Source organism: Stegodyphus dumicola, chromosome 5, assembly GCF_044657685.1.
Source record: "Stegodyphus dumicola isolate Sdum_Otavi_A_Nest chromosome 5, ASM4465768v1".
Classification (NCBI taxonomy): Eukaryota; Metazoa; Arthropoda; class Arachnida; order Araneae; family Eresidae; genus Stegodyphus; species Stegodyphus dumicola.
In genome coordinates this window covers 98857072-98883549 of record NC_140772.1, presented here as the reverse complement: position 1 = coordinate 98883549, position 26478 = coordinate 98857072, and the positions used below count along the sequence as shown (strand labels likewise).

Here is a 26478-nt window from a genome sequence, read left to right as displayed (position 1 = left end):
TAATAATAATAAAAAATAAAAGTAAAAAAAAAAAAACCGAGATGTATGCACATCTTCTATGCAAAAAGATTACAGACAAAATACGCGGCCCAGGATGTTTTGAAAGTAAGGTACTCAAAAGAATCATTTCTTTCCTAAGTTGGTCTGCGTTAATTAGAAAGTACCTATACATTAATGAAAAACAGGTGAATTATTATGAATTCACTTATTTAGAAGTCAGATGTTATTACATTTGGTCAGAAACTAAGGCATGCTAGTTGACTCCAATACATGACATCGGAATATTTAAAATCTGTTAAGCAGAAAATCTTCTTGAGAGGCATTGAATGAAAAAGAGAGATACAACGATCTTTGAATTTCATCCTGCCCCTGAGCTAATTTATCAGAATTCAGCTTAGGGAAATAGTTCTATTATGATTCGTATAAATTAAGTAATAAATCATTCAAGTTTTTTGGCTATTAATTTAATTGAGACAGACAGACAGACAAAGTAGACATTAACAGCTACAATGACAGACAGAAGACATAGTGTAGCAGCGAAATAACACTTCGCTTAGAGATACTTTTTATATTAATAATATTATATTAAATTTTCTTTCCAAAAATGTAATTTAGAATTGCAAATAGGCAGACAGAAGAGCATCATGGAAGATTAATAACTGCTCGGCGCTAAATTCTCAAATACCCATAAATAAGTATATTTAGTATAATTGTTTGCAGCGAAATAACCTATACCATTCTGCTTGAAATAACTTACTGTATTTTATTTTAATCAAATTAGAAAGCAGTATTATTAATTATACATTCTGAACTGTAAAAACAAGGCCTTAAATATAATCAAATGTAGATTGTGAATAAACATAAGAGTAGGAATATAAGAAAAATTATACTATGTAACAATTTATATTTGTTTATTGGCAATAAATAGCAGTTCTAATTTCAATAATTCTATTTACAAGAACTTGCAGAACTTCTTAATAAATTTTGCCAAAATTATTAACTTAACGATCCGAGTTCATCGTTCACTGCAACCGTAACTTTCGGCGCCAAAATTGTCACGTCGCGCGGAAAGGATGTCTCGTGTACAAAGTAAGTACTAATTTGTTATTAATACAATTTAATATTTTTATATTATTATTTAATATATATTATGATATAAATTAACTTTAATTTCATATATTGTTAGAGGATTCTAACGAGAATAAAGTAAATTCTTAGTTTAACATGATTACTTAATTTATCCCTTATTTACGATACTGAGAATTTTTTTTTTTTTTGCTTTTACTGTATGTTTTAAGCATTTTCAAGTATTTCTAGATTTATAAAAATAGTTCATGTATTTATAAAAGAGTAGGTTTCTTGATTGATTTCATGATAGATATTTCTTAGTTTTAAAGCTGATTTCTGCAAATCGTATATTTGAAAACATTAAACAGTTGTATTTAATGTAATTTAAGCAATTTCATTTATTATTTCTTAAACTTTTGCTCAGCAAAAAAAATATTATATTTTGTTTTTATTATAATTTGCAGTTCAGCAAATCGCATATTTGAAAACATTAAGCAGTTGCATTTAATGTAATTTAAACAATTTCATTTAATATTTCTTAAACTTGTGCTCAGCAAAAAGATATATTTTGTTTTTCTTATTATTTGCTGTTATTCTGATAATTAGCGGATGATATCTGAAGGAACAGCGATGAGTAGCGTTCAGGATGGCACCATAAATTCGGTAAGTTCGTGTTTTCTTATTTTTTCCATGTTTGGTAGGTCAGAGTTGTTTTCCCTGTCCGATTTCCCTCGGACAGGGAAAACAATTTTGGCCGCCATCTTGGATTTCAAAAACGCGCCACCAAGATGGCGGCCAAAACATAGCCAAGGGCCGGTTACGGAAAATTTCCCGATAAAAGATCAGCTACATAATTTATCTGAAATGTATGAAAATAAAACATTTTGAGGAATTTCAAAGTAAAAAAATTTACTATCTCCTCGGACTGCGCTATTTAAATTCCACCCTGCGCTGCTGTTTCACTGCATAGCCGTGTCTCCTCGATATAGCGGCGCAGAGGCGAAACAGGTTTACATTGCGTCTATGGAAGCTTTCATTCTTTTCCTTAGAGATTCTTTGGCTGGGTCTCCCACTTCGATCTTCGTCGTGAACATTGGTTCGGCCATTTTGAAATCTTATGACCCACTGACGCACTCCACCTTCAGTGATAATGTTGTCTCCATACACTTCACGAAGCTGCCGATAGATTTCTATCGGTTTACAGTTTTTTGCAGTCAGAAACCTTATTACTGAGCGCACCTCGCGGGATTTTCAATTAACGCAGACATTTCAAACCGTCACAGTATCTGAACGGAGCACAGCACGAACCTCTCACTAGCACGGCTAGATGCAGACTGAGCTGCGCAACGCTCTGACCCCAAGATGGCCGCGCTAGCCCCGCCCCTAGCGGACACAGACGGAAACGTAATCTACTTCCTGGATGGCCCTCGTAGTATATTATTTGTTGAATTTTATAAGGAGTTATTTTAATTGAAATGAATTTAATCATTATTTATGATGTACAATATAAAATTATTTTTATTCCAATAAAGATTATGCATATAGTGTATAGTCTAACAAGAACCCCTTCTGAATATTTCCTTAGAAAATGCTAAATAAGACCAAGTTATTTTAGACTATAAATCTCTCTTCATTTATTTTTTTTTTAAACTGTTCAGAATTCTTTATGTATGAATTCCATTATCAAACATCACTGTAACATATTAACTGAAATACAAAGGAAAGTTATGAGGAATATTTTATAAGTTAACAGTACCTTCTAAAAATATTAATTGCAGACAGCAATTAGAAAGCCAGTAGTTTTCTTTCTATAACAATTTTTAATTTTAATTCAGAAAATTCTTTAATTGATTACAATATGCCTTAATTGCATCACTTCAAAGAAAATTAGAAAATACTATGATGTAGGATAAGATTATATAAATTTTATTATTTATTATCTTATTAATTTTATTTACAGTTCCATAGTAAATTCTGAAAATCTTAATTTTAAAACCTACAGAAAAATAGAGAAAAATGTTACAACTTTTTCATGAATTTTGATATGTTATATATAAAGCCGGTGATGATAGCAGATGACAAGACAAGGTTTGTTATTTAAACTTACATTTTGTTATCCTAAGGCCACTTCTGAATATTTTTGAAATATCCTGATTGACTGCTGGTTCAGAAATTGATAAACACCCAAATGTTGCTTGTATCAAGCTAGAGAAATAATACAGTTTTAGAAATTCAGAATGACTGGTTCTAATAGTTTTCATAATTTTTATTTGAATTAACAACAATAAAAATTAAATTAATGTTCACATAGCTTCAATGCTGCCCAACCGGAACAGTGGTTAACGTTGCCGACTGCTGTGCCAAAGGGCCCAGGTTCGAATCGCAAAGAAGGCATAGATGTTTGTCAATGTATAGTGTTGGTGCGGCATGGCAGCACTCTGAATATGTGGAGAGCTGAAAGTCTTCTTGTGTGGTTTGGTGGAAGGGGAAAGGGGTGGGAGATCCTTGGACTCATCTCCCCGGGTGCTCTTCATCAAAACTGGGGGTGGAACTGAGCTAATTCTCACTGTCACCTGATTGGTGCTCAAGGCTGTTGCCAACGGCAGGCGTAATCTTGTCTTCCTTGCCACGAAGAATTTCATGGGTTTGGGCTGACTATGTCAGACAAGTGAGCATAAGCAAAAACAACATAGCTTCAACAGAAAATAAATGAACACACTAATAACACTTAGACAAATATTTATTTCACATTTGAATAAAAAAAAGTCTTTTCACTTCAAGAATCACCTTTTCAATGGACTTTTGAGAATTACCTTTTCAATGGACCAGATTCACGAATAATTTTTGTTTCATCTTTTTAAGAAAACCTTTAATAAATTTAATCTTCATGTATTTATGAATATTTTTCCATTTTTTAAAGAAAAACCTTATATAAATTTAATCTCTCTATATAAAATAATGCGTTTAAAATTACCAAGACAGATTTTTTGTCATGAAAGGAAAGGGGAAAGAATAAAATCATGGCACCTGATGTCAATGAATTATTAACTATGTGACATATCTATTGTATCATTTAAACTCTAACAATATATTTATCCGGTGAAACAAAAATATATTCATGCTTCTCAATTACAAGATTCTGAATAAAACATATACAATTTGAACACTTGCTTCACTATTATTTATAATTATCACTATTAAAGTGTAAACTTAAATCACAAATACTTCACAAACAAATTATATGAAAAAAAGAAAGAAAAAAAAAAAAAAAAAAATCTTGTACGATGATGTGTCTTGGGTTGCAAATACTCAAGTAAAAAAAAAACATATGATTTTTAAAGACGTTCTGGGGTAACCTATGCCACATAATTAACACTTATAACTTTTTAAAGCATTGTTTTAATATCTTTCATTGCTTAACTCTCATTAACAAAGCCTGGAAGCAAATGACTTAGAAGACCACGATTTCCACCTGGAGAAAATTATGGCCTGATTAAGTCACAGGCAGAGACTTTTTGAGCACTTTCACGCTTAAAACATTTTTGTTTGCTATGATATTATGTCTCTAAGCTAAAACAAGGACTAGGAAGTTAACAATAAAGATGCGGAGAAGTTACTAGAAATACACACAAAAAGAAACACAAAAAAATATACACACAAAAAGAAACAACTAAAACAGCTTCAAAAGCAGCAACAAAAGGTGATTGTCGAAGAAATGCCTTCAGAAGAAGAGGAAGAAATAAAATTTCTTTAGTTCTCTGATCTGCAAAATGGAATAAGATGCACATTTTTCAAATAACGATATCATCCTGATAAAGCAGTACCAAGTTACAGCAAAAGCATTTTCAGCAACAATGCCATGTCTCATTAAGAAACATTTAAAATATTCTTTAGAAACATTTAAAAATGTTTCTAAAGAAGGAACTTCACTGTATTTGATTTCCAAAACTGCCTTTGTATAAAATTAAAAAAATGGCAACTGAAAGTATTAAAAATGCAATTTATGATAAGGAAACATGGAAAAAATTTCAATAAACCATATCTTGTTAACTTGACAATCCGTACAAAAATGTTTGCTGCATTAACCCTTTGATGGTTATGAACGAGTTCAGCTTGCAATCGAATCGTGCTTCATAATGCGTTCATATGAGTTCCACTCGGGAGCAAGATTTCGACCAAAATAGTTAGAAATGAGCACTACTCGTGTAGTAAAATTTTTCCCCAATACATGCTGACGAGCTGAGCTCGATTGCCATTATTATTCTGCATTGATTACGTTACAAAGGAATCCTACTCATGAAATTTACTTTTATTGTCTACAGATGACAGTACGCGTTCCATGAATTTCTTTTCATAATGAAGGGGAATTTTTTTTTTTACCTTGTTCTTTTTATGCATATTTTGGTGCATTTTTAAAGATGTTTGTAAAGTAAAATGGTTCAAAATCAAAAGTTACATAATTATGATGGTGATTATGATTGTGATACAGAAAGCTTATAAAATTTTGAGTCTGATGAGGACTTTGTTTACAGTATATCAAGCTCAGAAAACGATTCAAGCGATGAGGAAGATTTTCGAGTGTTCGACAGTGATATAAAATTGATGCAAGTTCTCACGCTCCTAGCCGATTTAGTTTTGCTGGTTAGTTTAGTTTACGACTTAGTTTTAAAGTATATCACACAAAAAAGATTTTTAGGTACTGTAATTTCCGGAAGAAAGGCAGCATCAGCGTAAATGCCGCACTCGAGAAAAATGGCGGGAAAAAAATTAAAATTACACAGAAACGCCGCAATAGATTAAATTGTGCGTGACATCGTCGTGGGCCGTATAGATGCAAAAGCTCAACCTAAGTCCTATGACATACCAGTTAAGAAAAATGCATGAAATGAAACCATAACTCAAAAATAAATTAAAGGTAAGAAATGTATAGCATCTGTGCTGTTTAGAGACATTTTCAAAAATTTTCCGCTCCCTAATTAAAAACTATCCAACAAGTACTTGTACCCTAACTGATGAGATCTGTATTTGGCAGAATGCCAAGAAAAATCCATTCATGCTGAAGGGGAAATAGGTCAGAGTTCGTTATTGCGAGGCAGGTGGAGTCGTGTCCGCCTTTGAAAAAAATTGCAGAAAAGGCAGGGGTGGAAAGAGGATGGGTCCAGGAAGATTCATCGAATGGCAGAGGAAAGAGACTATTCAAACTGATGAGAATGTTGAATGAAAGGGGGAAGAATGTTATTGTTCTGAGATCTCGTTTAGGGTGAATAAGGCATGTAGGTCCGTTCAAGGGAAAGAACGTAAACAAAATAACGTTCGCAAAAAGCAACTGAGTGGTCTTTTGTGTGGGAACAGCACCAATCTATGCACAATGACAAGGCCATCCAAACTATGTACAATGACCATCATAGGAAATATTTTATTTTTAGTGCACCTAAACGCCGCATGGGTAGAAACGCCACACCCGCTGAAAATTTAAGTTTTAAACACGTAAACGCTGCGGCGTTTCTTCCAGAAAATACGGTAATTACTGCATTTAAATGCTTCGTAAAGTTTTACATTAGTTATATTTATTTAGTCCTTTCAATTTAATATTTGTCTTATATTTATAATTAACTATTATTTATATAATTGATTATAATAATTCATAATTTACTATTTAATAATTATCATTTATTAATTATTTTTTAAAGTATGCAAAAACTGTTATTTATGTACTACAAATACTTTAAGAAATTTTTAAAACGTGCGAAGTGAGCTATTTATGGCATCACCAGAGAAAGGTGATATTTTTGGAAGAACGGCGGGGCAAAACAGCTGTCACTTTCGACTACTCTTTACTCGTAATACTGCATGAATTAAGTAAATGAAAACTGCTCATTTCTCTAACCGTCAAAGGGTTAATCCTGATGAAATTTCCAAAAAGTGATAACTGAACCTGCTTTACTAGAAGGAGCTGCTGATTTTCTTTAACTCTTGAACTTTTTAGGACTTTGCCATCAAAACTTTATGTTTCTACCAAGATGCTTCTCTTGGGGTCAGTACTTGGGAGGGTAACCTCTCATGTGACTGGTTTTGACAACTGGCTTAAATTTATAAAAGGCTTTGGCGAATCACATTCACCAACACAGCTCTACCGGCTTTCAACAAACATGATAATTTTTTTATCTCTGATTCAGTACTTCAACATACTTAGAGCATTACTCTTATTAGAGAAGTGTTTTTTACGCTTGCGTCAACTTGAAAAATAACATCAACGCCTTAGTGCAAACTTTCAATATAAATGGTAAAAGCAGATCTGCTACATGCCATTATTTACCATACTGATCCTAGATCAATATAAAATGATATTTTTTTAAATAAAATAAATAGTTGGCAGAGTAATTAAACTTCCATTTAAATTTCACTCCACATCAATTCAAATAGTAACTGATTTCTGTTCAGGATAAGGTATAACAGAAGCAAAAAGTTATTTGAGAGTATAAAAATGGATTTAAAGTATTATTATTTTAAGATATGATAGAATTTCTCAGTTGCAATAATAAATACACATTCCAAAAGCATTTTGTTATTCTGCCACATTCTGTAATAGACTTCTAAAAATTGTAAGAATTGCTTTAGATATGTAGACTTCATAAAGACAAAACAAATGAGGTTTCTGATTAAATAGTAGCAATCATAAATGACAGGCAAAGTGCTATTTTAGATCTAAATACTATATACACCAGGGATTATCAACTGGGTGGAGGAATTCTCCTTTTTAGAGGAATTTCATAGTTTCAGGAGAGGAATGCAGTCAGTCTTTTATTTACCGGTTAAGCATCTATTTTACGAATATATGGGGGGGGGTGAAACTGTTATTCAATTTTTGGTGTTCATTAAGATTTTCTATACTTTTTCTTATTTAATTCATAAAACATATTAAAAAATAACCTAAATTTACATAATTGCATTTGTATTTTTCGAGTTTTCGAAAGCAGGGGGAGGGGGGTAATGGTCGAGAAAACTAGTATAGATAATATATCACAATACTGCAGTAAGCTATTGCAAAGAATTTACATATTGACTTTTTAAAGATAAACATGTGAGCAATGAAAAGTGACAACAAAGAAATGTTTTTGTCAATGGAAGAATGTTTGAAACCTTAGAAATCAATCAGTTTCTATCAAACCAGCATGAATACAAAACAAATTTTTTTTTTTCTTGTTTTTGATTTGAAATATTTCTGTTCCCTATAAAAACCGGTGTGGTCCTTCAGATGACTTTTCTTGAGTTAAATATTAATGAATTCTGCAATTATGCTTCTTATTAACCTACAGTGAACATACACAGAGAACTAATTTATTTCTAGTTATAATTTTTTATAGTTTGTGTACTTTTGCATTTAATTATTATAACATTTTAAATATTTCTGTATGCCTAATATTTCTCATTTATCTTAAAATGCTAGAAAATATTAAACTAAAAATGTTGATTACCAATTTATTTTCATTGCCCGTGTTTTAATCTTGCCTTGAAATGGGAAGCTAAAATAAAAATACAATAATTACGAATGTACATTTTGTTGCTGAATCATTTTTTCAAATCGCAACTTCATTAGAATTTTAAATAATATTATAAAACAAAAGCAATATGCATTTAAAATTTCGATAATCTGAACAATAAAAATTGATATTTATTAAAGTATTAACACATATCTCTGTCGTTAACTTCTTCTTATTTATATACTTAGCATTTTACGTGAAAAGTTTTTACCATATAGTTAATTCTCTTTTTTCAATTTCATATGCATTGAGCAACGAGACAATTTTATAAACAATAAAAATGATTGAACTAAGCATGTATGATAAGATCATTAGTTTAAAATGCTTAATTTCTTCCGAAAAATACATATGGGACATGTGTGAAATGTGTAAAATAAGAGAACATAAGACAACTAAAAAAACTTAGGAAAAAAAAAAAAAAAACCTTACAAAAGTAAAAATAATTTTGACAAATACACACTTGCACACACACACACGCACAGATACATACTTGTAAAAGAACTTAAAAGAAATACAAGAACTTTAAATTAAATTTATTATTCCATGAAGAAGAATCCTGAAACCAGTTATTGTGGCATGAAAGAATTGCAAAGAAAAACTAAAACACCTCAAAAGGAAATTAAAACTTTCAAAGATCAACAAGATGCATTTATACAAAATATAAACCACTCAGCAGAAGAAGAATATATGTTCTTAGCATTGATGATCAATGACAAGCAGATTTATTATTCTTAAAGTCCCTTAGTAAATATAATGTAGGAACAAACTATTTAGTAAAGGTAATTCATTGTTTGGCCTTTTCCTAAAGGAAGAAAAACGATGAAGAAGTGAAAAATGCATTTAAAAGATCTTTACAGAACACATTTCCACACAGATTTAAACACATAAGAGTACAGGGCTTATTAATAAAGATACTCAACATATATTTAAAAATATTACTATTCATTCATTTACTACAAAAAATGCAGGTATCATATGTGCCATAGTTGAAAGATTAGACTATGCATGAAAATATCTGGATGCAAACAGAACTAAAACATATTAGATAAACTAAAACACATTAGTTAAACTAGTTAAAAATTATAACCATTCATATCCTTGATCTATAAAAATGACACATGTAAAAGCATCAGATAAAGATAACTGATAAGATGGTTAAAGATAACAAAGTTTTAATTTATAAGAATTTATATAAGTCGAGAGAAATTAAAAGGTCGAAAGTCAAAATTGGCGATACAATTAGAATCTCAATATTTAAAAACACGTTTAAAAGGGGAATTGATCCCTCATTTACAAAAGAGATTTTCATTATTTCTGAAGTCTTCTTGAAATATTTAGACAAAATGATTTTGATAACAATGAAATTAAAAGAAGTTCTAATGAAAAAAAAAAAAAAAAATGGTGAAAGATGCTAAAAAAGATGAAATTTATAAAACTGAAAAAAGTAAAGGGGGAAAAAATAAACTATTTGTTAAATGGTTAGGAAATAGATTCCTATAGCTATAAGATTAGACAGATTAGATATTCTTTTAAACTATTTCATTAAAATAATTCTCTTACATATAAATTTAATTTAATTCTTTTGATGGTGAAGATGAGGCTATATTTATTGCTCTGAATCAATTAAGCACTCAGAAAAGTAAATTTCTCCCAGGCTGTTATATTGTCCAACAGCAAAGTTGCTTTGCAGGCTATCTCCAAACAATACATTTTGTACTTCTGAGGAGGATTCTCAACGCTCTGGCTGACTCAGTTGTCTTGCAATGGGTCTCTGCGCATTCTCGCATTGAGGAAAATGAACGAGCCGATTTTCTGGCAAAGAAATTAATGACTACAAACTACTAATAACCATATGATTTTTAATTCTGCAAAACTCCTAATTAAATTAGAACTTAAGAGGACGTTTGCCTCCTACCTATCAAATGATGTTAGAGAAAGGCCTGGGGTGTCTCACTATTTCAAAGCCAGTTATTCCAGATTTTCCTCGTCCTGTAGCCCTGACATTGTTTTATCTTTTGACTGAGCATGATTGTCTGAGTGCCCATCTTTTTAAAATTCGACTCATGGACTCTTCTGTCAGTACTCTTTGTAACAATGGACAATTTGTGGATAAGGAGTATATTGACGAATGCACTGCACTATTATCTTCTAATCCTATTGTTCGTAAGTAATGGGAACCAAGATCAAGGCTAACAGGCCAAATGTCTGGTATTTGTATAAATAAAGAAAATATAAACTTAATTCTTATAAATATTCTTTTCAAATATTTTGTGTTCCAAGTCAGATTTTTTTTTTTAAACTCTGCACTTAATGAATGCTGAGTTGGATAATCGGAATCATGCCAAAAAATAAAAGTGAGCACAGGAAGTTCTAAAAATGCAAGTGGAACATACTTAAGGGCAAGTGACTCAGCAATGAAGAAAGAATTTCATTTATAAAACAACTTTTGATAAATATGAGCACAGAAAAAATACCGAAGTAAATAAAAAGGCCAAATATGACTCAGAAGAAAAATATTTTTGCTTGTGAGATATGTATGAGATTTTAGAGCAAACACATAAGCGGAGAGAGAATTTATCATTTTGAAAAATTAAAAAGAAAACACAATCTGATCTTTTCTTCAGAAATGGATAAAATTATGCCTTACTTTTGGAATTCAGGTTTCAAAAAATATCTGCTAAATATTCATATACAGTCAAAAGTCGTTAATCCGGGCACCCATAATCCAGACCTCAAAGCTACAAACTTTCTACGCATGTGTGAACGTATAATGCGTTCACTCATGCGCAAACGCATATGCGTTTACACATGCGCATATGCGTTTGCGCATAATACGTTTACTATAATACGTTTACGCATGCACGTTTAATGTATAATGGATGGTATAAGCTAAGCTAAAATTATCTATTTCAGTTAATGTTGCAGATTGTGTTGTTCCTTAATCTTCGAATTGGATCCGGCTTATTATATTTTGCAGACTGTTAGAGTAATTTTATAAAAGTAAGCTTGAACTTTCGATTATGTCAAATAGAATTTCCGATATATATTTACTAATATGTAAAGGATCTACAAAGCGAAAGTATGTTTCGACGTCCATCAAACAAAAAGTGGAATTGCTGCAAAAAATGGATAAAGGCATATCCTTTATTTTTCTAACCATTCCGAAATCTATCTGCTTATTAATTTCACGCTGCTCTGTGGAGGTGGGGGGCGGAAGTCACGGCACGCAACGAACTGGAAGTTGATCTGTCAGCACAATCCTTATCTTCAGGGCAGATGTTTTTATTTTATTCAGCTTATAATTCCTTACTAAATGTAGTATTTCATCTTGATGTATTCCGTCTTAGATATGATTTAAATCAAATTCCTCGTCATTATAAATATCACGAGTACACATCAAATAGTTTTCTGGTTGCAATTTTCTAATTCCGACTATGCGTAATGTATGCTTTATGCATGCGCACGTTGAAAGAAATGTTTAATAAAGTAAACAAATAAATATTAAGCTCTTTTTTTTTTTTTTTTTTTTTTTTTGTAAATTTTGATACCCTTTAGATCATAATTGCTCTTTATTTCATAAATTACAGTTTCCTATTTTTAATTTTATAATTTCTGCATGCCATCTTACCAGATTGAAACTGATGATCTATAATCCAGAAAAATCAATATTTCGGAATCGCCGGATTAAAGACTTTTGACTGTATTATGAAAAGTTATGTAACATTTACAAGATTCTGAATGATACGAATATAAAATCTAAAACTGAATATGAAAACATTCGGAATCACTTTCTAAAAAATTAATGCTTATATGTGGATAGCGAAATCTGCAATAATACCAAAACTAGATATAATTATTATCGAAAGGTAAATTTTATTGTTCTATTCGTTAAAATTATACATCTGTAATTAAATACATAAAATTTGATTGTGGCTATGGTAAAAACTATTCTTATGTGCCCAAAAAAATAGACGTAATTACCATGCAAAGAATTCATCTTCATAAAAATAATCTTATATAAATTGACAACAGACAAAAGTTCATCCAAAAAGAGTAAGAAACTGGGAAATAACTTAAATTTTAAAGGAATTAAATTTCTTTAAAATTTAATTCTAAATTATATTAGTTATATTAAAAATTATATTAATTAAATTATATTAATAAAAATTATGATAATTAAAATTATATTAATAAAAGTTCATCCAAAAAGAGTAAGAAACTGGGAAATAACTTGAATTTTAAAGGAATTAAATTTCTTGTATCTTTAGAAAATATTAAAAATAACTGAATATAGAATAACTAATAATACAGCCAAAAGTCGTTAATCTGGACTCGTTGGGACTTCGGCGATTTCGGATTAACGATTTTTCCGGATTATAGATCATCAGTTTAAATATCGTAAGATGGCATGCAGAAATTCTAAAATTAAAAATATGAAACCGTAATTTATGAAATAAAGAACAATTATGATTTAAGGGTATCAAAATTTACAAAAAAAAAAAAGAAAGAAAGAAAGAAAAAGCTTAATATTTATTTGTTTACTTTATTAAACATTTCTTTCAATGTAAGTTGTTTAAGTTGCTTCATTTTATGAGATAATACTTTCTCTTTAATTCTATAAACAGACATAATTTCTTGTTCAGTTACAAAGTTCCGCTGTTCAAGGTCCCGTTAATTGCTGTGCCGAGAATACCGACTAACTTGTCAATCGAAATTTTTTCGTTTTCACTAACCCCTCTGTCACATTCTTCATGTTTTTATCCATTTTTTGGAGCAATTCCACTTTTTGTTTGTTGGACATCAAAACATACTTTCGTTTTGTAGATCCTTTGGAAGTTCCAGCATCGGAAATTCTATTTGACATAATCGAAAGTTCAAGTTTACGTTTATAAAATTGCTCTTACAGTCTGCAAAAAATAATAAGCGGGAACCAATTCGAAGATTAAGGAACAACGCAACCATTAACATTAAATGAAATAGATAATTAGATAATTTTAGCTTACACCGTCCGTTATACATTAAACGTGCAGGCGAACATGTATTCTGCACTTGCGCACACGCATATGCGCTGTAGTCAAGGTCTTACGCGCACGCGTAAAACGCCTATGCACATGCGCCAACGCGGCGCATGCTCAGAAAGTTTTTAGCTTTGAGGTCCAGATTATAGATCATTCCGGATTATGGGTGTCCAAATTAACGACTTTTGACCGTATCGGTTTTGAAAAGTTTCCTGCCGCTGTAAATATTGTCTGTGCAAACACTTTGCATTGTCATGTTTAATCATATTTTGTCAAATGATTTTTGGCATTTGAAAGAAAGAGACTTGCTTTAGAACACTGTTTTGTGAAATTTGTAAAAATATATCATTATCCTTAAGGTGTCTGAAATGGAATTATCGAGCTACCAGATTAGAACCATCATTTACATTCATTTCTATTGTAAAATGTCAGCAACAGAATGTCACCAAATCATGTGTATAGCTTGTAGAAACTTGAACTGCTCCTGTAGAAACATGAACAAACAAAGATAGATAGATCACTACAAAATATTGAAACTCTGGAAATAAAGATATAAGCACATCAAATTTTAATTTTATATGGTAGAGAGATTAAAAAAAAAATCATGCAAAAATGACTTGCATAAAAAACATAATAAAGCCATATAAGGAAATGAAATTTTATAGTTATTTGATAAAACAGATTATCTGCCTACTGGAAGGATATATTCCTGTATGTCTGTATGAAGGAAGCTGGCTCCTATTTACATTAGACATGGGGAGAATCATAATATCACCCATGCTCCAAGAATCCAGATGGGTCAAGTTGAAGATCAGTTCCAGACATGGAAGACTAGTAGTTAATGAATCACATCAAAATGTTAAATTTCATTTTTATGAATTGTTATTATTATTTTTTAAATTTTGTATTGTATAAGTTATGTTTTACTTAGTTTCTCAGTTTGGACGAAATCTTGAAACCAGTTTTTGATTCTTCTATCAACTGTACAACCGTACCATTTAATTTTCAATGGATGTCTAAATTACAGAAAACTCTAAATTTCAGCAAGCATTTAAATTGGCAATTAATTATATTAATAGATACCAGGTTTGAAGATTTTGCCACCTTTTAAAATATTAACAAGACTTTTTTCGTGTTTTTCCCTTGAAAAAATTGTAGTGAGTTAGGGAAATTATGTTGCAATTAAACATTTTTTATTAAACATTTCATGCATTTCATTTTAGTTGAAATAAAATAGAGCTTGGTATATAATGCAGTTTGAAAAGGAAGAGTTCCCAAACTAAAATTAAAATGGCAGAATTAAAATTAATTTTGTTTTATCTCATACACATACACACACATACATACATAAGTGATTCAAAAATATGTGGCAAAAAATATAAGAGTAGATAGATGGGACTCAAATAAGCATATCTGGTGATTGAATGTGTGCCCTTAAAAAGAGTGCTTTGAGGAAGTACAGGTTGGTGTCGAGCGCCATGCAAAAGCATTTTGTTGGTGAAAATTAGCATGCCTCATGCAGGTTTCAAGAAGTATGTATCCCTATACAAACACAGAGTTTGGTAATATACATTTTATCTATATAGCTGCAGCTAAAACGGAGCAGCTACTTAAGGATTGTACAGAAAAAGCTTCCAGAGTGCCTCTTCTGAGCAGTTGCTCCATTTCCATTCACAGCCCCACAGATACAATGTATATTGGCAACTAAAGAATTTGAATTGGAAGAAGAAGAGAAGCTTCAATGACACAGCAACGCCATGGAGAAAAACTTGAATTTAAATTATGTAAGACGGCGACAAACTTTACAAGCATAAAGACAGGCCTTGAAATACACCTATGAATGTGATCCAAAGCCACCAACAACATCTGATAACCTGTCAGTGTGCTATACTGAATAATTTCAAAACGCGAATTCTTTACATAAAACTTTTAATTCTTATTTCTTTAATGTTAAAAATATCTTTAAGATGCTTAGCTTTAATTTTGTTAAAAATCCATTTCATGACATAAGGTAATAAAAAAATCGCGAGTAATGAAATTTTGAATGAAAACTTTCAATGGACAGTTTTATTTCAACATTTTAAGCCATACTATTAAAGAAATCAGAAACACTTGAAAGTATCTCAGTATGAAGTTTTCTTAGGCAATGTATATTCTGTGCCTTACTTTTAGGAATGATAGCTTCTTAAAATTTCTAAAAATATAACTTCAACAAATCCATCAATTTTCAACATAATATTAATGCTAGTCAAAAATGGACAAACCTAAAAACCTCCTCCTGAAAAAAAAAAAAAAAAAAAAAAAAAAAAAAATCCATCTGACAGAAGTAATTTCAAATTTACTCCCTATTTTAAAACCTAAACATTAATCCCCCCCAAAAAAATTTTACTGAATTATTGCAACAATGAGAGAGCTCATAAACATCTTTGGAAGCACTAAATTATCCTAATTAACGTTTCTTATTAAGAACAAATTGCTGTAATTTTATCTATGTCTTAGTTTGATTTTCATCATTGACACTGCGCCAGCTGAGAGGTAAGAATCGTTTCCTTCATTCACCTAAAAACCAAGCAGTCAAGGATGCGGCCAATATTTGGGAGGGAAACTACTGCAAAGACTTAATGAGCACTTCCCTACTTTCCACAATATTTTCTATTTTTTTAATAACAATAAATGTTATATCTATGAATTTATTTATGGAAATGTATTATCACAGACATTTAAAATTAAAGCATAACTTAATATAGTATTACATTATAAATATTAATATAATAGTAAACATTTATTGAATATTTAAGCACAAAAATTATTAATTGTAAAAAAAAAAAAAAAATCTGTAAAGTAAGAAATCAGATGCAAACACACTGCCGAATAAAATTTTTGAGTATAAATAACAGCAAAAAAAAAAAAAAATTCTCAAATAGCAGATTTATGCTTTATACTTCCCTAGCATTTCAAGTAGAATGACTTTCACCAGTACCCTGTGTGCTTGCTTGCTTCACCACACACTGGCTTCAATTCATCAGTCACCTGAGGTGAGCCCAGGTTGGTTTATATTGTGTCTATGATAGCTTGCCTTCTTCTCCCATTCACATTCTTTGCCGATAACTTTGATGTTCATGTGAGTTCAACCTTTGCCATCATGCATGAAGGTACTTTGTGATTGATGCAAGTATGCAAGGAGGTTAGAAAAGAAGAAGTTGGGCTCAAAAAAAAAAAGAGAATCTTCAATTCAATGGATTTTAAAAATTCTACTTTATATATGCATTTTCATTGCACACACTATTTTGATATCCATAAGCTAAATGATGGACTTACAATCTGAAAGAAAGGCTTATACAAATATATTATTCTTAACTAAAATTTTAAGTGAAGTATGAGCCGAACATTTGTCTATGATCAGGACTATTTTTGCACCCCCAGGTAAACCAACTGAGGCTTACATGTCTATCACATAGGCCTCAGTAAACCAACTGAATTCAGCTGAGCCACAGGTATGAAATGATTTTCAAACCAACCATTTATAGACACTTGTGTTATATGTGTTTTTTTATTTGCATGATATATAACAGGAAACTCTTTACTTCTTTAAATATGTTTTTCAAATACAAAAAGTTTACACTTGTGCATTCCTGCAGCATATGCGCATGTGAAAATTGTTAGTTTTGCTTTGGAATCTTTGACACGAGTTGTAGCCTTTTCTATAGAGCTTGCCAAGGTATTTTGTGGTACATATTGCCAGAAAAGACCAGTTTCTTCAGCGCTAAAATTTTTTTCTGGAGATAACTTTTAACTATTAATGAGTTCAATGAATTCATTTGGAAATACTTCAGTAGCTTCAGTATCAGCTGAAGCTTTTTCCCGATATCACCTAGATGGAAGTTTTGAGAACAAATAAATTATCTGAAATTTTAATTAGAAATTTTGAAAATGCTAGGGAGTGGACAATTATCTCAATATATCAGATATTGGCAGAAACTTGTATCTTAAAATATAAAGACAAAGTAGATTGGCATAATATTTTTGCATATCAAAGACTATCAGAAAGATTTCTTATCGAGAATGAACACTTTATTTATTGAAATGCCGTACGCAGATGCTAGAGATCATCTGAAAATTTTATTACTGAATTATTACTGTTTATTCTGTATATTCCAATTACAGAATTCGAGAATTTCAAACTTTAAGTCATGACTTCATTATAGATAACTCGAGAAAATTAAATATGACATTAATTCCTAGATATAAAAAATATCAGAAATTATTATAGAACACTTGAAAGATGTTACAGATTGGAATGAGGTTTTCAAATATCTAACCCTCTCAAAATCTTTCACAATTAAACATATTGATAAAATAAAATATTGTGACATGATGTTGAAAAGATTTGTCTGAAGAAGTTGGAATATCACTTAACAGAAACTAATTTGAAATACTTTAGCTAACATTTGTTCAGAAATCTAATAAATTGATGCTTATTTTTAATTAAGTGCATCCAGTTTTTGGGGGCACTCTTTTTTCATGTTTTAAGCAAGGCTTTCTTCATATTTTTATCTCATTCAGTCTTTCATTCAGTCATTCATGTATTTTTATATACATTTTTTATCTTCCATCATCCACCCATTTTCATGTACTTTTTATTAGAAATTTACCACTTGTCTTTATTCGATCTTTTTGTACCTTTATAGATATTTTTTAATTTTTATCATTTTTCCATTTTTATTAGAAAATATGATTTTTTATAATTTGTCCTTGTTCATCTTTATTGTTTTTTATTTACATTTAGATTTAGTGATATTTATGCAATATACAATATTTTATATTCCCTGTTTCATGTTCTGGTATTAAAACACATTTCTTGCAGCCTCTGCCTCCCCACGAAAAAAGGCCATTGTATCACCATTTAGCCCTAGTAACTTGCTTAAATTCTTCAATAAACTCTGGATTGTGGAGGATGAGAGGTATATACTACCATACCTCTGTCACCTGCATCATTCTGTGGTAAAACTACCAATGGGAATATTTTGTGGCTCCTTGATGCCCTAAGCATATGCTTATTTTGCTTGATGGTTAATCCAGCACTGTCAACTGTTTTCTGCTATAGCTGATGAAGTAGATAGACCATTTGCAAAAGTTCTCTACTTTTATGTATGTTTAAACATGTTTTCAGCATGTCCCAGTTAATTTTTATGCCTATAATAATCTTTTTCAAAATTTTAGTAACTTTAAACGTAAATTTCTGAGATTTAAATTGATGAGATGACTTTTTTTAGAATTTTGAATTAGAAATTTCTTCTTCCATTCATCTGGCTTTCTACTGTGAAATGTACTTTTTATAAGCCATCCAGAATTTTCACTTCCTGTACTTTTCTAATAGTCAAATCTTTCACATGCATTCATCTATATCTTAAGTTTGGATCTTGTGTTTAAAGAAAGCATAGATGAAAAATTTAAAGTCTGTAATAAAATCTTTAATTGAAACTGAAAAATCATTTGGGAAAATCAATTTAAAATTTTAATTAAAAAATTAATTAGAAAATATGATTTTTTTTAAATAATTTGTCCTTGTTCATCTTAATTTTTTTATTTTATTGATATTTATGCAGTATACAGTATTTTATATTCCATGTTTCTTGTTATGGTATTAAAACATGTTTCTTGCAACCTCTGCCTCCAAAAAAATAGCCATTGTACTCGTATCATCATGTAGCTCTTGTAACTTACTTAAATTCTTCAATAAACTCTGGACAGTGGAGGATGCAAGATACATACTGCCTTAAAATTAATTATTTAAATTGTAGCATCACATAAATTTTAAATTAAATTAAATTTTAATTTAAAATTATTTTTTTCCCCAAATGGAATATCTGTTATCTGGTTTTTAGACATACTGTCAATATAATTAGGTGCACTTTGTATGTAAACTATCATGTTATTTAAGATTTATTGGGTTACTTAATATTCACAGAAATGTACTAAATAGGATGAAAACTAATTAAAAACTACTGAAATCATATTTCTGTTACAATAACTCAGCTCACAGAAGTGAAAATTTTTAGATGGAGATAATCAGTGAAATACTGCTTATTATAAGTACACTTGAATTACTTCACAACACTTTAACCTGTTATCAGCAGAAAATTATACAGTAGGACAGATAATTTTTGGATTTATCTTAACATTTCATTCCCTATCAGCAATGCTAAAGTCTGCAAGAGTTTGTGTGCTACTATATTATTGAATTTTACTTTTCATAACATAATTAGTCTACAACAATAAATTATAACATTTAGGCATTCATATCATAACTACTTCTGGTTATTTACATTTTAGGCATTCATACCATAACTACGTCTTAAAGTGTTTTTAAAATTTACACACAATGCAATTCCACTACTAGATTTTTTTTCAAATTGCTCGAAATTTTTAATACATTTATTGAGAAAAAATTGAATATAAGCAAAGCCACATTATTCATAATTGCATAAGTCAAGAATAAGCAGCAGTTGCATACCACATTTTATAACTGATTTACTAATTTGTTTTAAATTTATGTCTATATGGGTGATGCAGTAATACATGCACTGTTAATGGGTTGCAGTTTAATAATTTGGAAGTGTGAATTAATAAATTACATGATTAGTGTATATTATTAACAGATAAACCAAAAATAATTTAACAGAATATTTCTCAACACATTTTAAATTAAAATTCACACACACACACCCCTAAAAAAATGTTTTTCAGATACTTATATTTTCCTGACAATTTTTGTTCGTTTTATAAAAGTTTTATACACATCAAACTGCTTACATAATTTATCAGTCAAATGTTAATAAGCAAATGATCCTAAAGAGGGAACCATTTAAAGGTGCTTACCGAATTGAAGAATGTTTATTTTTATTTAGATCATTCAAGAATTTCTTTTCATTTACTCTTAACTGAATATCTTCAAATTCTTTACATGATGAAATCAAACATAACTGAAAATGAAATAAAAGAAAAGAATTACACACATTTTGCTTTAAATATAAATGCAATGCTTTTACATGAATAAAACATATTACATGAATTCTGAATCACATCTTAAAATAAATTTCATAAAATCAACAATTTTACAATTATTATGATATAAATAGAAAAAAAATTAAATCCATGAATTTAATGTATGATACTGATTAATATTTGCAATTTTTATGCAAAGAAATGCACTTTCAAAAATAAAAAGAATATAAGTAGGACTAAAACTATATTGTGGTACAAATTTATTACAAAACGTCTTGAAAAGAATAAATTATACTGAAAGCTTCCTAAATAACACAAACCAAAAACTGAAATGTTTTAGTATTATTTTTAATACATAAAATTACTCTTTAGTTTTTCAAAATTTCTATCACATTAAAATTCCTTATTACTCAAATTTAAATTTCTGTTCTTCAGAATAACAAGTTTTTTTTTAAGGGATGCTAGTGAATTTAAAAATTAGAGGCAGCTTTTAAGTAAAAAAAATCTTTAGTTGCTTAAAAACTATTAGAGCATTTCTTAAATTATAATACTTCGAAGACTCTTTCATCAGGATGTGCGCTTTGCCAGATTCCTAACCATTAATTTTATATTTTTGCTTACTACAATAAAAGTATTTTCATATATAACAAATTATTTACATTTTGTTACATAAATTACGAATTTCCAATCTAGTTTGTAAATTTTTCAAAAATTAGCTTTGTTAAAAATTTAATATATATATTATATTTTTCAATACTTAAAATGTTTACTTTTGATTTTGGTATTTTTATGATTCAGGATTTTTCTTTTTACTTTTTTACATTTTCACTGCAATAGAAGTCTAGAAATACTAATTAAAATACTGTATACAAAAATAATTTATTATAATAATTTATGGTTTTAATTGAATTTCTGTTCCTAGGAGATGATATTAAAATTTTTCCAATAAATTATATATACGTATATATTTGCAATAATTTGTTCACTTTTAGCTAAAATTAAATTTATTTCTATTTCTACTGGCAAATGTGATTATGTTTCTTTGACATTAAGTATGACGTATCAGATTTAGCATTTGAAATGAATATGCATGTTTGATTTAACTTATAACTTCAATCATTTTCATAAATGCAAGAAAGAAAAGTAATTACTAGTTATTTCTTTTACCAGTTCTGTGTAGATGATAGCCTCCAACAACAAACAAAATTCGAGACGTTTAGTCTGCTTGAAAGCAAATTTTATTAGCCATTACACTATAATTTCCCAAGCTGACCCATTCTGACGAATTTAACATTTTGAAAACTATGAAAATAAAATCAAGGACTATAAAACTTCTTCAAAAGCATCAGAGAGGGGTTTTACACAATGAGGAAGGAAAATTTGTATTAATAGGTGGCAGCATATTACAGGCAGGATTAATTACACACGAAAAGCCAATAAACATGTTCTACAATATTCATTCAACAGCAAAATCATTTACACAAGTTTAATACATGCTGAGAAAGGCTCTATTTCTAGAAATATTAATTGCTGATATGAACTTTCCAATATAAAACTTTTGAACATATGATAAAAATTTTATTAAAAAAAACTTCAACTGAGGAGGGGAAAGGATTTAATTGTTATAGGGTGCTCATAGAGTAAAATTTGCAGTGAGTGAAATATTCATCATGCCTTACTGTAGTTTTTTATTAAAAATTATTTTATGCACAGAATCTATAAAATATTTCAGAAAATTCTGAAAGGGGCATCTGCAAATTAAATAACAAGATACTGTTTTCCCAGAATGATATAAATGCTCTGACTGCTTATCCTACAGTTTCCACAGGCTACATAAATGTAGCAAAATTTTCTCATCCCGATATATCTACGAGCACGAGTTTGTCACCTCTATAAAAATCATATCATGGAGATTTAATGTTTAATGCAAGTAATGCATTTTGTGCAATATTTAAATCAAGCTTTCTTCAAGAGACAAGGTTGGTTGCTCACTAAATTCCATATATTTGCACAAATTTCAAAAACTGGTATGTAGATTTCAAATATGAAATTAAAAATAAAAAGGTTAAAATAATTGAGCACTCGTAGGATTAATTGTCACACCTAATTGCTTCTTCAGTAGCTGTTTTTTAAATATTCATATTTCATGTAAGCATATCCAAAACACTGAAAGACTCTAGGACTCAGCCAAATGGCCCAATTAAAAAACTGCTTGATTATGCAACACCATATGGATTCCCAATTTAAACAAATTTATATGACACCAAGTTCACAAAGATGATGATAACTATTTATTGTTATTTTAAACTGGGAATTTTGCACTACTGTAATGACTAATGCAAGTTTTAATGAATTTCTGTCAAATAATGTCAAAGCTTTAGCTCTTCTTTTAAAATCTTTTTACATGCTGCATCCATAATTTGTATCTGCCGATTATCTGACTACATAAAGAGCAACTTGTTTCTCTGAATTTCTACCAGAATGACAGGTGCAATTCCAGCAGGTTCTCCAATAATTCTTACAGTGACAGAAAAATATAAAAGTACTATCTGTTTCTCCAAAGTGAAATCGTTAACTGCTACAGCAAGTTGTTCCTTTTTGTAGTTTTCCCTAAATCTGTTCTGAAATGTATTGAAACATCAGAAATATGCTTTGAAAAATGACAGTAAATCATTACATCTGCTCTTTAATATTTTACAAATTGAAATTTTTCACCTAAAAAATTTTCTTCACTAGAAAGATTTTCTATGTTAGAAATTTCTTAAAAAAAAAAAAAAAAAAAAAAAAAAAAAAAAAAAAAAAAGAATTTTCAAATCTATTGAACCATTATGTTACATTATATCATCATGACATTTATCACCTATATCAACAAATTCAATTTGCACACAAGCGGACACCAGCTCACATGCCAGATTTTTTTTAACATGAAAACAAATTTAACAAAATAAAAAACAATTTTAAACTACAGTTTAAATCTTACTTACTGTAGTTAAAACTTACTGTAGTTAAAAGCAATAATAATGCAAAGGGAAAAATTCAAATTTATTGTATTTATTTTCTAACTGAAAAACCAAAGGTTTGTATCTGCGAGAAAATTCTGTTGGTTACGGTTTGTACACTGGTCAACAAAATTAAAGGATAATAACAGAAATAAAATGTGACTGATACTTAATGAAAAATTCTTAATAAATGTTTGTTCAAAAGCATTAGTTAACATAAATTACAATGCTGGGTGATTGAATGTTTGCAAAATCTTAAAATTAAAACCCATATTTATGGAAATTGGAAAATGATGGAAAATTAAGTCACCTCTTGAGGAAAATTTTTTTTTGTTCAATATGATGTATGGTCACCTCAGACAGATATGCATACCTCAGATGTAGATTTCATACACTTTACCAAAGTGTTGATCAAGTCTTTTAGAATTGCATGCCACTCTTCTAAAAGTGCATTTTTCAGCCCCTGGGGAGTCCAGGGAGGAATTTTGTGCACTGAAATTCAGCACCCTATTGCATCCCACACATGCTCAATTGGGTTCAAGTAGAACCTCCTTGAAAGATATGCAGCTCGCTGTGGCTATTTGTCATGATTAAACCAATAAACCACAGTCACAGAAACGGGGTATTTTATGAACAAGGGAGGGCAAGTTGCATGCTCCTTCCACTCTCCAGATAAAAACATATCTAAAATCATTGTTAAGACTATATCCAGACTTGTCAGTAAACAATATGCAGTCCCGGTTAACTTAACTCCATTGAACATGATGATGGTGCCAGTTTAAATGGAACCCTCTGGAAGCTGGAGTGAGTGAGACATAAACCATTGGTTTTCTTGCATATAGTCCAACTTCATAAAGGCTTCGTGCAGCAGTAGAATGGCTAATTTGAGCTCCTCTGGCAGTCTGAAGGTCTAAAACCAAACTTGTTGTAGTCGCTTCACAGTTTCTTCAAGCTGATGATAGAAAATCGACTTCGGATGCAGTTGTTGCTCTTAGTCACCCTTGACCAGGCTGACCATCAACTGATCCAATGCTTAAAAAGCAACTCCAAACTCTTGATATAACACTTTAAGGGATATCGAAATCTTAGGTGATCTCCATTTGTGTTTGACATCCCTCAATTCTACCAATTATTTGTCATTTTTTATCTTCAGTTAAATGATGACTTTGGGTCATAACTACTGAATACTGATTACTCTCAGAAACCACATTCACTTTAAACAACATTACAGACCAGAATTCCAACATATGTCAATTGTGCACCATATTGTCAATCCCTGAATTTGTATATTTTCCGGTGTTAACATATGCACAGAAGTGCAATTTTGTGTTCAATTGTATTTAATTAACGCAAATATATTTACAGTATTGGGCATCGGTTACATTACTTAACCAGCATATTTTTTCTCACTATCTTTTAATTCTGATGACCAGTGTAATTCGAGGATGAGGACAGTTAAAGAATACACTCTTTTGCAAAAAAATCGAAGCAACAAGAAGGACTTTTGTGACTGCAATGAAATTTGGTATGCAAAAGCATCTTGATTGAACATGCAAATGACCAACGTTTCAAGGCAAATGAACAGGAATTGCGATCATAGCGTGCGTTTCTAGTGCACAATTTGCAAAGTATAAAACCAGTAACAGAGGCAGAAAATTTATCTTTTTTTGTTGCTGCCATTGTAATTCTGTAGAGAAGCAACTAAAGATAGCATTACGATGATATCGAAGACCTTACAGACAACTAAATGACTTCGAACGTGGTTGCGTGAGGCTGGGTGGTCATACAGAGCAATAGGTCACCACCTGCTCGTACAGACATTGCTGTGCAAAGATGTTGGCAGCAATGGTTGCTACAAGGAAATTGGCGATGAAATGAAAGCTCTGGAATGCCAAGGAGCACAAATGCGAGGCAAGATAGGATGATTGTTCGCCGGGCCCGAACCGCTCCAACGGTATCATTGTTGACTCTTCAACGCACTACAGCCATGTGTATAACCTCCCATGGTACCCTCTACCACCTCACGGCACTTGTCTGAGGCAGGGTTATGCTCACAGAGGCCTTTAAGATGTTTGCCTTTGACCCCACAACATCGGAGTCATCTGGAGTGGTGTCGCAGCCGATCATCATGGCTGCTCCCAGACTGGTATCGTATAGTGTTCAGCGATGAATCCCGCTTCACTCTTGAAGCAGATGACCACCGTGTTAGTGTCTGGAGAGGACGGGGGCAGTGGTCCCAATCAGCCTTTGTTTTACAAAGGCATACAGCCATGATACCTGGTGTGATGGTGTGGGGTGCTATTTCTTATGACAACAGGTCATCCTCCGTACATCTTTAACAGCTCAACGATATGTGGATAACATCCTGTGGCCGGTTGCATTACCCTTCACGGCATGCACTTCTGGGGCCATTTTCCAACAAGATAATGCCAGGCCACATACTGCTCGCATATCTCTGGACTGTCTCTGTGTGGTTAATACGCTTTCTTGGCCAGCAAGGTCACCAGCCCTTTCACCAATCAAGCATGTCTGGGATATGGTCAACCGCCAGATTCGGGCACCACAAAATATCACAGATCTGGAGCGACAACTGATGAATGCCTGGCAGAATGTGTCACATGATGGCATTAGGAACTTCTATTACTTCTTCCCTCGATGAATTCAAGCATGCATTGCCCCCAGGGGCCATTCGACTTACTAATTTAAACGCTCAGTGGGCGATTGTGAGCCGTGAACAGGTACTATGACCTTGATTTTTTAATCATTTTTTTTTATCTGTATATGAGCTACACATATTCAGTTTCATTACAAACAACCACTTCCTTCATGGTACTTCAATTTTTTTTG

At 30.8% G+C, this 26478-nt stretch overlaps 1 protein-coding gene and 1 long non-coding RNA gene across 11 annotated transcripts in view; one reads left to right on the top strand and one right to left on the bottom strand.

Moving 5' to 3' along the window:
- LOC118199039 (putative ATP-dependent DNA helicase HFM1) overlaps positions 1-26478 on the bottom strand; it is a 511790-nt gene that overhangs the window by 193383 nt on the left and 291929 nt on the right. For all 10 annotated transcript variants that reach the window (XM_085816885.1, XM_085816888.1, XM_085816889.1 and 7 more), the window contains 3 exons: positions 20507-20610; positions 8544-8591; positions 3176-3273 (listed from right to left, as the gene is read on the bottom strand). In XM_085816885.1, the coding sequence (XP_085673011.1) occupies positions 3176-3273; positions 8544-8591; positions 20507-20610 (250 nt within the window). The remainder of the gene's footprint in view (positions 1-3175; positions 3274-8543; positions 8592-20506; positions 20611-26478) is intronic.
- On the top strand, positions 992-23438 carry LOC146997174 (uncharacterized). Its single transcript, XR_015041176.1, has 3 exons — positions 992-1089; positions 1675-1731; positions 18492-23438. It is a non-coding gene; the product is annotated as an uncharacterized LOC146997174 (long non-coding RNA).